This window comes from Podarcis gaigeae (genome assembly GCF_964106915.1).
Source record: "Podarcis gaigeae genome assembly, chromosome: 2".
NCBI classification, from domain to species: Eukaryota; Metazoa; Chordata; class Lepidosauria; order Squamata; family Lacertidae; genus Podarcis; species Podarcis gaigeae.
Window position 1 is genome coordinate 120,217,243 of NC_139679.1, and position 13,070 is coordinate 120,230,312.

Consider the following 13,070-nt stretch of genomic DNA (forward strand, 5'->3'; position numbering starts at 1 on the left):
GGCCACATGACCCGGAAGCTCCCTGTGGACAAAGGCCGGCTCCCTCAGCTAGTAAAGCGAGATGAGTGCCGCAACCTCAGAGTTGTCTGTGATTGGACCTAATGTCAGGGGTCCCTTTAATACATGGTTCTTCCTCTGTTCCTTTTATCCCCGCCAACAACCCTGTGAGGTAGGCTAGGCTGAGAGGCAGTGACTGGCCCCATGGCCACCCGGTGGGGAATTCGATCCCTGGTATCCCAAGGCCATAGTCCAGCACTTTAACCACTACACCACACTGCCTCTCACCACTGCCTAAGAAGTCCCAACATTGTCAAATCAGAGATCAGAGTTCCTAGAAGGGAGATATTTTTTAAAATCCCAGCTGCCTGGTCTTCAAAGGGTTAAAGATGAAGTGCAGGATTCCTAGAGAGACAGGAAACTGGAGGAGCTCTTAGTCCTCCAGGGCAAGCGCCCCTCCTGCCTTGTGCATGGTCCTTTTGCACAAGAGAGTCTGCAGTGGTTGGATGTGTTATGTATTGAGGTTCTCACCCTGGCCCACATCAGATACTTTAGGCAGGAGACCCTGGGATGCTGTTGTTGTTGTTACAATGTTGACAGCTGGCTGCCTATAAACCAGGCCTGCTGAGCTACTTGCAGAAACCTCTGTGTCATCTGATATGTCCACCCACTATCTCACAGGATGCATTGAAGGAAGCAGGCAGGGAGGCTGGGGCCAGATCCTGCTCCAGCCCAGAGCAGCTTATAGCAGGAACTGAGGTCCCCCCACGTCTGGCTCAGCTCCTTTGTGGCCCACACTCACTTGGCCAGCCTTTGCCTTGAAGCAGAACCTGGAAAGAATAGGAAAAGAGGCTGCAGGGGACAATCCTTCAGCCATATTGGAGGCTGCTGCCCAAATCCCCAAACTGCCCCACTTGGGAGATCCTGGGAAGAGCTATGAAGACCCTCCTGGATGGGGACGCCCTCAGCCCACATGCTCAGCGCCAGAGATTCAGGCATTCCCGCTACCAGGAGGCCCAGGGACCCCGAGAAGTTTGCAGCCGACTCCACCAACTTGGCAGGGAGTGGCTGGAGCCAGAGCGACACACCGAGGCTCAGATCCTGGACCTGGTTGTCCTGGAGCAATTCCTGGCTGTCCTCCCCCCGGAGATGGAGAACTGGGTGAAGGATCAGGGAGCGGAGACCAGTTCCCAGGCGGTGGCCCTGGCCGAAGGTTTCCTCCTGAGCCGGGCAGAGGAGAAGCAGCAGCAGGTGAGACAGTTTCATCCTGGTAACACCCAGATATGCGTGGTGGCTGGTGAATTCTGAGTGTGGTGTCTCTTAAAAGGCGAAAGTGGCTCTTGGGTGCAGAAGGTTCTGGGCTCGATCTCCAGGAGGGGCTGGGAAATCGTCCTTGCCTGAAACCTGGAGCGGGTGTGGGTGTGTGGAATTGCATTTGCACATGTGGCAACACATGGTAAACTTAAAGCCTCTACTATTAGAAAATTCTTCCATTTGTGATGCATATCTACAAGCAGTGCAATGTCCGCATTTGAAAAAACCTCCTGGAGCTGTGGTCAAGGTCTGGTGTGTAGATGTGTGTTGGAAATCAGTATGTACTAGCATATCTCTAAGTGATCTGATGCGTCATTTATCAAAGCAGGAAAAGACCTCACAGCCTGGAATATTCAATCTCACTGGGCAAAAGACATATACCACTTGAATCATGGGGAAAGATTTTAAAATTCACAGCATGCAGTTCATGAAAATAAAATTCTATGAAGATGATGTACCGATGCTATTTCACTCCAGTAAGCTTGCTAAAATGTATAAAGATACCTCTAATTTATGCTGGAAATGTAAGGATATGGAAAGTCCTTTTTTTCTATTTTCATATGTCGTGGACATGTAAAAAAGTAAAGAGCTTCTGGGAAATTATAAAAAAGGAACTTAAAAAAATGTTTAAAATTACGTTTGTTAAAAAATCAGAGGCCTTTCTTATTAGGTGTAATAGAAGAATTGATAAGGAAGCAAAAGAGAATGTTTATTTATGCGACTACAGGGGCCAGATGCTACTATCCCAGATGTGGAAAGAAGGAAAGGTCCCAACGAAAGAAGAATGGATAACTAAGACGACTGACTCTGCCGAAATGGCTAAACGTTCCGTGAAGATCAGGCACCAAGATGAGAAAAAAATCAATCTAGAATGGGAAAACTCAATAGACACGTTTAAATAACACTGTAAAAGAGGCAAAACATTAGCAGGTTTGATGTAACATTTATGAACTAAGAATAGAATGGGGGGGGGGGAGAAGTTGAAATTAATTGGGAGAAATATAATTATATGCAAGGAGAATAACAGGGGGGGGGGGTGGAAACCGGGGTGGGGAGTCATCTATTGCAAATTTGTATTGGATATGTATTCTGTATACCAAAAGTAAAAATGTTGTTATTTTGAAATTCGAAAATAAAATATATATTTTTTATAATAAATAGTTTAAGAAACGTTTTGGGGCTCCCGTGCAGCTGATCCAGCGGGGCTTTCCGGAGGCGAGACCAGCGCCTCTCCTCGCTCTTTGCCCGGAGAAGCTCAGAGGCTCCTGCCGCTCGGCTCCGACACGGTTAAGAGCAGCGGCGACAGAGCTGAGATTCCTAGAGCGGAGGGGGAAAGGCTGCCGGCAGAATAGCAGCTTCCGCTTCCTGTTCCGCTTTTGGGGGGCGGGAGATGCGGGTCATGGCGGCGGCTGTCCTTCCTCGCGGAGGCGCTGGAGGTGCGTCATATTATTATGTATTATAATGCGGGTGCTGCTGGAGGGAGTTTTGGGGAAGGAGTTTTAAAAAACCCTATTAGGTAAACCGTTTCAATGTAAGTTTTTTTTCTGCGTCTCCTTTCTCTAGTATTTCCTATAATATCTTCAGTTCCCATTATTAATGCATTTCTGTACATTCTGCTAAAATAATGCATTTATAGGTCTTTCCCCCTTTGAATAGGGGTAGGAAATATTTTCCCAATGGAAGGGAAGATCTTTCTCCTCCTCTCCTCCCTGCAGGCCAACTTGGGCAGGTGGGGGAACCTTCCTTCGTCTCTCCATAGGGCTTGGGCTCAAGGCAAAACCTTGTGCATTAATAATAATAATATTTATTTACTTATACTCCGCCCTCCCTGGCCAGGACCTAGCTCAGGGTGGCTAACACGAAATATAAATTACTATAAAATGTAGCAGGAAAAAAATTACAAAAAATAGTTGCTTAAAATACTGTGCATTAAACACTGGTAAGGGCTCATTATCAAGCCTACCTAATGGCAGTGAAGGCAGTAAATAAACCATATTTTTCTGCCTCCATTCCATCCTCATTATGTCGTCTGGCAGAGCTTTTCTGGGTTGTACAGGGGCCTCTACACCTTGGGCCAAAGGGGGTGGTAGAACCAGCAGGAGCTAGCTGTGACTTCTTTGCAAAGCATTTTGAAGATAAAATGGCTTGCATCTACCAAAACCTTGACTCTCTTGTTACAGCAAATGAATCTCATGGGGTGTCCAGAGCACAGTCTAGTCCTGTTGTGTTGAATGAGTTTTTTCAGTTGGTAAGGCTCGAGGATACGGACAAGGTGCTTGAATCAGGATGGAATCTTTCTGGAGCGACTCTCTGAACTAGGGGTGGGTGGCCCTGCTTTGCGGTGGTTCCAGTCCTACTAGGATGGTCGTTCCCAGAGAGAGTTACTTAGGGAATGCATTTCAGCCCCATGGAAGCTTCAATGTGGGGTTGCGCAAGGCCCAATCCAATCCCCCTTGTTGTTTAACATCTACATGAAATCGCTGGGAGGGGTTATCCAGAGGTTTGGAGTACGTTGCCAGCAGTATGCTGATGACACTCAGCTGTACTTCTCCTTTCTATCTGCAGGTGGGGCAGTGGAAGTGCTGGACCAGTGTCTTGCCTGGGTAATGGACTGGATGAGAGCCAAGAAACTGAAGCTCAATCCAGATAAGACTGAGGTGCTATTAGTGGGTGGTTCCCTAGAACAGATGGTTGGAAGCTTGCCTGCTCTTGATAGGGTTACCCGTCCTCTGAAAGAACAGGTTCGTAGCTTGGGGGTCCTCCTGGAAGCTTTGCTGTCACTCGAGGCTCAGATGGCCTGGAGTGCCTTCCATCAGCTTTGGCTGGTGGCCCAGCTACACCCCTATCTGGACAGGGATAGCCAATCTACCATTGTCTATGCTCTGGCAACTGCAAGGTTAAATATAGATATATGTTATACATAGGGCTGCCTCTGAAGACAGTGTGGAAACTTCAGCTAGTGCAGAATTCAGTAGCCAGGTTGCTCACCAGAGCAAGGCGGTTTGAGCATATTACCCCCATCCTGGTCTGACTGCAATGGCTACCAATTAGTTTCCAGGCCCAATTCAAAGTTCTTGTTTTGACCTATAAAGCCTTTAATGGCTCAGGACCATAATACTTGAAGGACCGCTTCTTTACGTATGAACCTACATTCTGATCTCAAGTGGTCCGGAGGGTGGCAACATGAGAACGGGGCCTTCTCTGCAGTGGCTCCCTGTCTTTGAAATGCTCTCCCCAGGGAAGTTCACCTGGCACCTTCATTATACATCTTTAGGTGCCAGGCAAAAAAGTTCCCTTTTAACCAGAATTTTGGTTGATATGTTTGACATTCTATACCCTTTTTCAAATATGGCTCTTTTCTTGTGAGGGGTGTTATTGGGTTGTTGTTTTTATTCTGATTATATATGTTGTGATCTTTTCTGAGAACCACGCTGAGACCTCTGGTTATAGGGCGGTATATAAACTCAATAAATAATAATACTAACAAATACTTTCATTATTTAAAAGCATTATAAAACATCAAATATTAAAAACTTCGCTATACAAGGTTGCCTTCAGATGTCTTCTAAAACTTGTATAGTTGTTTATTTGATATCTGACGGGAGGGCGTTCCACAGGGTGGGCACCACTACCAAGAAGGCCCTCCGCATCGTTCCCTGTAACTTCCCTTCTCACAGTGAGGGAACTGCCACAAGGCCCTTGGAACCTGGATCTCTGTGTCCTGACTGAATGATTGGGGTGAAGACGCTCCTTTAGCATTTCATCAGTTTGCCTTTTTATTCCATCAGGAGATGTTGAAGGGATGCTGGCAGAAGGGGAACAATCTGAAGTGTCACCGAAAGGATCCAAAGAGCAAAGGGATCTGAGGGTTCAAGATGGAGGCAGCAGGCGAGAGGGGAGACGAAAGCAGAAGCCGGAGGGTGACTCTTGTATGTCTCAGGGTGGTGAAAACCAAATTGACAAAAAGGAGAAAAAGCATCAATGTACATTGTGCGGACAGAGATTTTGTAATCGCTCAGCTCTTACTTCACATCAACGAACTCATACAGGGGAGAAACCGTATACATGTTCCGAGTGTGGAAAGAGATTCAGTCGGAGTGGTACCCTTATATTGCACCAACGAACTCATACAGGAGACAAACCTTATACATGTTCCGAGTGTGGAAAGAGCTTCACTCAAAGTAGTGGCCTTACCTTCCATCTAAGATCTCATACAGGGGAGAAACCGTATACATGCTCAGAGTGTGGAAAGAGCTTCACTCAAAGTAGTGACCTTACCTTGCATCAAATATCTCATACAGGGGAGAAACCGTATACATGTTCTGAGTGTGGAAAGAGCTTCAGTCACAGCACTACACTTACTAGACATCAACAAACTCATCGAGGCAGCAAACCTTATAAATGTTCGGAATGTGGCAACAGCTTCAGCCGCATTGACTCCCTTTCCTTGCATCAAAAAATTCATATAGGGGAGAAACGATATACATGTTTGGAGTGTGGAAAGAGCTTCATTCAGAATGGCACCCTTACCTTGCATCAAAGAGTGCACACAGGAGAGAAACCGTATAAATGTTTGGAGTGTGGGAAGAGCTTCAGTCGTGGTAGCTCCCTTACATTGCATCAACGAACTCATACGGGAGAGAAACCGTATACATGTTCGGAGTGTGGAAAAAGCTTCATTTGCAGTAGCTCCCTTATGTTGCATCAAAGAACTCATACAGGGGACAAACCATATAAATGCTCCGAGTGTGGAAATAGCTTCAGGCGCCGGAGTCACCTAACTAGACACCAAAGAAGTCATATAGGGAGGAAATCTTAAAAATGTTTGGCACATGGAAAGAACTTCAGTGACAGGGGCTCCCTTCCTAAACAGTGAAGAACACATACAAGGGAAGTATCTTAGAAAGGGTTGGAGTGTCTTTAATCATATCAAATAACTCCTAGAGAGAGTAAACCATGAATCGTTTTCTGGTCGTCCACCTCCCCCATATTTCTGTCATTCACTAAAATGCTTGTACTTCCAATGACAAAAGCACAAGCCCTTCCTGGGAATTCCTGGGCATAGAGCTACTGAACCCCAGACCCCAAAAAGAAATCAACCTTAACCAGCACGCAATGCTAAAAAATTCAGTTTTAAATGCAGTTTTTCCCGATATATTTGCACAGAAGATCAGTCAGAAATGTTAGGAATGCCTGTGTTTGGAAAACAATTGCCCTAGATACTCTAGTCCAGGCTTTCCTGCACTTGGGTCTCTAGCTGTTTCTGGACTACAATTCCCATCATCCCTTACTGCTGCTAGCTGGGGGTGATGGGAGTTGTTGTCCAGAAAGAACCAGAGACACAAGTGTGGGAATCCTGTTCCAGTGAAAGGTGAGAATACAGACGTGAGCTGTGCTGATTCAATTGTAGATGGCATCTTTCATAGCTCTGATAAGAGAGGAGTTCAGGGGGCAAACGGCCTCTTCCTCTGATGACGTCTCTCCCCCTGCCTTGCTGAACTTGTGTGTTTCTGCTTCCTTGCAGCCATGGGATCTGCTGCTGTTCAGGCTCATGCCACTGTCTGTGTTGCCTTGTCAGAAGCTGCCCACTGGTGTCCCCCAGCCATACTCCCCCCTATGTGTGTCATTCACTATAAGGCTTGCACTAGCCATTGTTCGCCACTGGCAGAGAGCCTGCCCAGACCCCAATGTGTCTTGTTTCCTGCTCTGCCACTTCTTGTGCCAAAGGTTGCCCATTCTTCACCAGAGAAGAAGGCAAGCAAATCCTTAAGGCCGGGTTTGCTACTGACGTCCACAGGAACCCCAGGATCTAAGCCAGGAAACCTTGGTTCGTTGTGGGGATCTGTTTCTTTGTGCACATGCGACTCGCTAGGAAATTAATTTTGGAAATGCGTTGTACCAAACAGGGCAGTCAAAAAATTGAAGAATATTTGCACCCAATTCACTGCAACCAACTCACTGCCTATTGATACGAGGCAGTCGCTTTCGCTGTGTTTTAATCCAGGTTTTATTGTTTATTTCGTTATTTTTAACAATAAAATAGTCATTTTAGGGTGTGTGTTTTTACTGATAATGCCATTGTTTTATTTTTCCTGAACCATGGATTTAAAAAATCCCAAACATATATGTATAGTAAAGCTGCATGTAAATTTTAGGGAACAAAAAGATGAAATAGCCAAAACAAGTGTGCAGTTCCTAAGAATCCATTTACAACTCGCTTCAGTGCAGGTTTTCTCAGGAGTCAGTCCCACCGTTCTCAACAGGCGCTTAATCTCCGGGAAGAGCTGTATGTCAGCCTGTCTAATACTTCTCAGGGAATTAAGAGACAATGCTCAAGATTTCTTGTTGTGGGCCACTGAACTGAGACAAAAGTTCAAGTTGCCCCCCCCCCCATTCAGCTGCTACCGCCCACCAGAGGGTAAATGGAAGGTCCCTGTATTGTCTTTCTCCCCAGGGGAATGATTTCAATTGCGAAAACGACACTGGAGGAACCCAAGAAGCTGCTTTGTACCAGCTGATGAAGGTGAATACAGTGGTGCCTCGCAAGACAAAATTAATCCGTTCCGTGAGGCTCTTCGTATAGCGGTTTTTTCGTCTTGCGAAGCAAGCCCATTGACAGCTTAGCGGATTAGCGCTATTAGCGGTTTAGCGGCTTTTAGCGGATCAGCTGATAAGCGGCTTAGCAGCTTAGGAAAAGGGGGAAAAACCCGCAGGAACTCGCAAGACATTTTCATCTTGCGAAGCAAGCCCATAGGGAAATTCATTTTGCGAAGCGCCTCCAAAACGGAAAACCCTTTCGTCTAGCGGGTTTTCCGTCTTGCGAGGCGTTCGTCTTGCGGGGCACCACTGTACATCGAAACAGGGCCCTGTCCTGGTTTCCGATCCATAATTGACTTCTGACTTCTGTTTAATGATTGAAACTAAGACCTCCACGTCAAATCTGACTATGGATGAACATGTACTTATCTCTACTCATAAACTCTTATCTCTATTTCTGTAACGAATTTTTGTGTTACACATGTCCTTATGAGTTTGAGTTTGTAATCTCTATTTGAGTTTATAATCCTACTTTTGAATGGATTAGTTTTTGTCACAATTGACTATTGATTTGCTAATAGGGACGACTCCCACTACTGAAACTTACATTGGCCTGAGTTCTTCGTGTGCTTTTCTCTTGGTATATTTAATAACAAGAACTCCAACTTATTTAACATTAATCTCAGGGAAAAGCGGATAAATTCAGTTTTGGGATTCCCCAGGCAGATTTTGGTCCTCTGAGGGTTAAATGCAGTGAGAGAGGAAATTATGCTTTTCCTTCCTCTCTGCAGGCTTTCCCCAAAGGTATTGGGGGTTACAGATCCTTTCCTCACTATTAGTGCCACCTGGCTCAGGTACAGTTCCATCACAATGTGATTGCTTACAGGAATCTGTGTTTGACAGTGAATGGTCTCCCCTTCCTTGGAGGTTTTCAAGCAGAGGTTGGATGGCCACCTGTCAGGGATGCTTTAGCTGAGATTCCTCTATTGCAGGGGGTTGGACTAGAGGACCTTTGGGGTCCCTTCCAACTCTTATCATTGTTTGGAAGCGGCCCATACACACACACACACACACATCCCCCTTTGCCCAGCCCATTCACAAGGTGGGAACATAAATAACGCAGGGAAATTGAAATGCAATCAGTGACCCCCTCCCCTTTTAACACAGTGGCTCCCAGACTTTCTGGCTCCCACCTTCTTGGTTCCATAAAATCGTCCCAATGCCTTATTATTATTATTATTATTATTTATATACTGTCCTATACCTTGGGGTCTCAGAATAAAATCAAGATGCAAACCACAAAATACAAAATAAAAACCAAAACAACCCGCACAAATCTGGTGTGTGTGTGTATGGGGTTGGGCTAGATGACCATTCCAACTTTTTCCCATTCTTAGATTCGATATCCTGCCTTTTTCTCCAAGGAGCTGAACGTAGCATATAATACATGGTTCTTCCTCTCCTCCTTTAATCCCCTACAACAACCCTGTGAGGTAGGTTACGCTGGGAGGCAGTGACTTGCCCCATGGCCACCCGGTGGGGAATTCGATCCCTGGTCTCCCAAGGCCATAGTCGAGCACTGTAACCACTACACCACACTGCCTCTCACCACTGCCGAAGATGTCCCATCCTTGTCAAAATAGAGATCAGAGTTCCCCAAAGGGAGAGATTTTCTTCCACCTCAGCTGCCTTGGTCTTCCAAGGGTTAAAGATCAAGTGTAGGATTCCTAGAGGGGCAGGAAACTGGAGGAGCAGCTTGGTCCTCCATTGCAAGCGCCCCTCCCCCCCTCCTGCCTTGTGCTTGGTCCATTTGCAGAAGAGAGGCTGCAGAGGTTGGATGCATGGAAGGAAGCAAGCAGGGCGGCTGGGGCCGGATCCTGCTGCAACCCAGAGGCTGAGGCCCCTTGTGGTCCACGCTCCCTTGGCCAGCCTTTGCCTTGAAGCAGAACCTGGAAAGAATAGGAAAAGAGGCTGCAGGAGACAATCCTTCAGCCATATTGGAGGCTGCTGTCCAAATCCCCAAACTGCCCCACTTGGGAGATCCTGGGAAGAGCTATGAAGACCCTCCTGGATGGGGACGCCCTCAGCCCACATGCTCAGCGCCAGAGATTCAGGCATTCCCGCTACCAGGAGGCCCAGGGACCCCGAGAAGTTTGCAGCCGATTCCACCAACTTGGCAGGGAGTGGCTGGAGCCAGAGCGACACACCGAGGCTCAGATCCTGGATCTGGTGGTCCTGGAGCAATTCCTGGCTGTCCTCCCCCCGGAGATGGAAAATTGGGTGAAGGATCAGGGAGTGGAGACCAGTTCCCAGGCGGTGGCCCTGGCCGAAGGTTTCCTCCTGAGCCAGGCAGAGGAGCAGCAGCAGCAGGTGAGACAGTTTCATCCTGGTAACTCCCAGAGATCCATGGTGGCTGGTGAATTCTGAGTGTGGTGTCTCTTAAAAGGGTGCAGAAGGTTCCGGGTTCGATTCCCGACATCTTCCGGCAGGGCTAGGAAATCATCCCTTCCTGAAACCTGGAGAGATGCTTCCAGTCTGTGCAGACAGCACTGAGCTAGATGGTCCAATGGTCTGGTTCTGGACTAGGCACCTTCCTTGGTTCCTATTTAAACAGCTCTTCATTCCGAAGCAAGAGGGCTAGAAACTTGCTTTGCCTTTCACCTGTGCCCTCGATATTATTTGAGCGCAATTTCAGCACCCCTTCACATTTTTCTATTTTTCCTGTATATGCATTATTTCCCTACACTGTGCCCACCCCCTCCAGGGATGTTCTCTCTCTCCCCCCCTGCTGAGTTGATTCCCCCTCCCCCATATTTGAGTGAAACGGACCCATAGGTAATAGAATAAACATGTCCCCCATATTGGTCTCTACAGCCAGAGAAGGCGCTGCAACTCTCCCAACATCTTGACCTCACCCCCAAAGGGACACTCCTCCATGGTCTCCCGAGACAGACGGATGCCAACATCATCATGGATTCCTGCATTGCAGCGGGTTGGACTAGATGACCCACAGGGCCCTTCCACTCTATGATTCTATGCACAATATTTTCTTCACCCACAGTCCTCAGAGGCAGCAATGCTTCTGAATACCAGTTGCAGGAGAGGAGAGGGCTCTTCTGCTCGGATCCTGCCCTCTGGTTCCCTCTGGTTGGCCACTGTGAGAACAGGATGCTGCCCTAGAACGGACACTGACTTGATCAAGCAGTTCTTAATGTTTATAATAATATAAAAATAGTATGCAAATAGTCAAACCTTGGCTCCTGAACACCTCCGTTTTGGATTCCTTATGCCATGAGCATCACAATTATAACAAATAAAGGCTTGACGTATCTCGCTTTGCATGTCATGATTCTATCTCATATCTTAGTTTCACCTTTTAAGTTGAATTACAGAAATAAGCGAACTTTTCCATGATATTCTAATCTTTCGAGTTTCACCTGTAATGAAACATTGGGCAAAAGATACAGGTTATAATATACTGGTTGAATCATGGGAAAAACTGTGGAAAGAGATTTTAAAATTCACAGCATGTAGTTCATTAAAAGAAAATTCTATGAAGATGATGTACCGATGGTATTTCACTCCAGTAAAGCTTGCTAAAATGTATAAAGATACCTCTAATTTATACTGGAAATGTAAGGATAAGGAAGGTAATTTTTTCCCTATGTGGTGGACGTGTAAAAAAGTAAAGGGCTTCTGGGAAATGATATACAATGAACTTTTTAAAATTCTTAAAATTACATATGTTAAAAAAACCAGAGGCTTTTTTACTAGGTGTAATAGGAGAAAAAATGCCAAGGAAGCAAAAGAGACTGTTTATTTATGCGACTACAGCGGCCAGATGCTACTAGCCCAGATGTGGAAAGAAGAAAAGGTCCCAAGGAAAGAAGAATAGATAACTAAGATGGTCGACTATGTCGAAACGGCTAAACCTACCGAGCAGATGAGAAAAAATTCAATCAAGAATGGGAAAACTTTATAAACTATTTTAGAGAACACTGTAAAAAGTCAAAACATTCGCAGGTTTGATGTAACATTTATGAACTAAGAATAGAATTAGTAGGGAGAAAATAGGTTGAAATTAATTGAGGAAATATATAGTAATTGTAATATATTGTAATGCAAGGAGAATAAAAGGGGGGGAATGGAAAGGGGGGGGAGGCAATTATTGCAAATTTGTATTGGATATGTATGTACCAAAAGAAAAAACGTTGTTAATTTGAAAATTGAAAATAATTATAATAATAAATAGTTTAGAAAACGTTTTGGGGGCTTCCGTGCAGCTGATCCAGCGGGGCTTTCCGGAGGCGAGACCAGCGCCGCTCCTCGCTCTTTGCCCGGAGAAGCCCAGAGGCTCCTGCCGCTCGGCTCCGAAACGGTTAAGAGCAGCGGCGACAGAGCTGAGATTCCTAGAGCGGAGGAAAAAAGGTTGCCGGGAGAATAGGAGCTTCCGCTTCCTGTCTCGCTTTGGTGCGCAGTTGCTGGTCATGGCGGCGGCCGTACTTTCTCGCGGAGGCGCTGGAGGTGCGTCTTATTATTATGTATTATCAGGGGAGGGAGAGTGGGGAGGGATGAAAAAGAACCCCATTAGGCAAACCGTTTCAATGTAAGTTCTTTTCCTCTGTCTCCTTTTTCTAGTCGTCAATTTACCCAGATTTCCACATGTTATTCATTTTAAATAGTGTTAATTTTAAATAATTTTATTTTAAATTATTTCAACCTCTTGAAAGTTAGTCAGCATTTTGGTGTAGATTTCTCCTAATGCCCACGCTTTTGCAAAGGGTATTTCCCATAATATTTACATTTGCCATAATTAATGCATTCTGTATATAATTCAGCTAAAATGATTCATTTATAGGTGTTTCCCCCTTTGTATGGGAGTAGGACATCTTTTCCCAATAGAAGGGCAGATCTTTCTCCTCCCAGCAGGCCAGCTCTGGCAGGTGGGGGACCTTCCTTGGGCTCCCCATAGGGCTTGGGGTCAAGGCAAACCCTTAAGCATTGGAAAACCTTCTGCAGAGGCTCCCCCTGGAACTTGCAATCATTTTTATCCAGCCTGATTTTACTATTACTTATTAAATTTATATACCTCACAATACCCACAGGCCTCAGGGCCGTTCACAGGATAAAATTACAATATAAGAAGTCAAAGTACATTATCAAAACATAAACAAAAACAAGCCAATACCCCCCCCCCCAACACACACATTATATATATTTTT

The 13,070-nt window shown here is 45.8% G+C and overlaps 3 protein-coding genes across 7 annotated transcripts in view; all 3 read left to right on the plus strand.

The window, feature by feature from the left end:
- Positions 1–526: 526 nt before the first annotated feature.
- Positions 527–2,295, plus strand: LOC310838072 (zinc finger protein 24-like). Its single transcript, XM_083725466.1, has 2 exons — positions 527–1,248; positions 2,039–2,295. The coding sequence occupies exons 1-2, from the start codon at positions 934–936 to the stop codon at positions 2,105–2,107; spliced, it is 384 nt and encodes a 127-aa protein (XP_083581592.1). The 5' UTR covers positions 527–933; the 3' UTR covers positions 2,108–2,295.
- Positions 1,231–11,902, plus strand: LOC310838054 (zinc finger protein 24-like). Of its 3 annotated transcripts, none has more exons than XR_014560659.1 (2): positions 1,231–1,981; positions 11,623–11,902. XR_014560659.1 is itself a non-coding variant. In XM_083725441.1 (2 exons), exons 1-2 carry the CDS (start codon positions 9,904–9,906, stop codon positions 10,852–10,854), a joined length of 447 nt encoding a protein of 148 aa, XP_083581567.1. In that variant the 5' UTR covers positions 9,791–9,903; the 3' UTR covers positions 10,855–10,916. The 3 variants fall into 3 exon arrangements, 2 of the variants coding, with proteins under 2 accessions (XP_083581567.1, XP_083581568.1); XM_083725441.1 differs by lacking the exons at positions 1,231–1,981; positions 11,623–11,902 and adding exons at positions 9,791–10,218; positions 10,723–10,916; XM_083725442.1 differs by lacking the exon at positions 1,231–1,981 and adding an exon at positions 9,796–10,218.
- Positions 11,903–12,298: 396 nt separating this feature from the next.
- Positions 12,299–13,070, plus strand: part of LOC310837726 (uncharacterized protein) — a 196,905-nt gene continuing 196,133 nt past the window's right edge. For 2 of the 3 annotated variants that reach the window (XM_083724750.1, XM_083724751.1), the window contains exon 1: positions 12,329–12,372. In XM_083724750.1, coding sequence (XP_083580876.1) covers positions 12,336–12,372 — 37 coding nt within the window. In that variant the 5' untranslated portion in view covers positions 12,329–12,335. Of the gene's footprint in view, positions 12,373–13,070 lie in introns of all 3 variants that reach the window. The other variant, XR_014560604.1, reaches the window with a different exon arrangement.

Excerpts from the sequence above, each read along its gene's own strand:
- LOC310838072 (XM_083725466.1), top strand. The coding sequence starts at position 934 with ATGAAGACCCTCCTGGATGGGGACGCCCTCAGCCCACATGCTCAGCGC. Across the intron at positions 1,249-2,038 it reads CAGAGGAGAAGCAGCAGCAG|GGGCCAGATGCTACTATCCC; the intron begins GTGAGACAGTTT and ends ATGCGACTACAG.
- LOC310838054 (XM_083725441.1), top strand. The coding sequence starts at position 9,904 with ATGAAGACCCTCCTGGATGGGGACGCCCTCAGCCCACATGCTCAGCGC. Across the intron at positions 10,219-10,722 it reads CAGAGGAGCAGCAGCAGCAG|CCAGAGAAGGCGCTGCAACT; the intron begins GTGAGACAGTTT and ends TGGTCTCTACAG.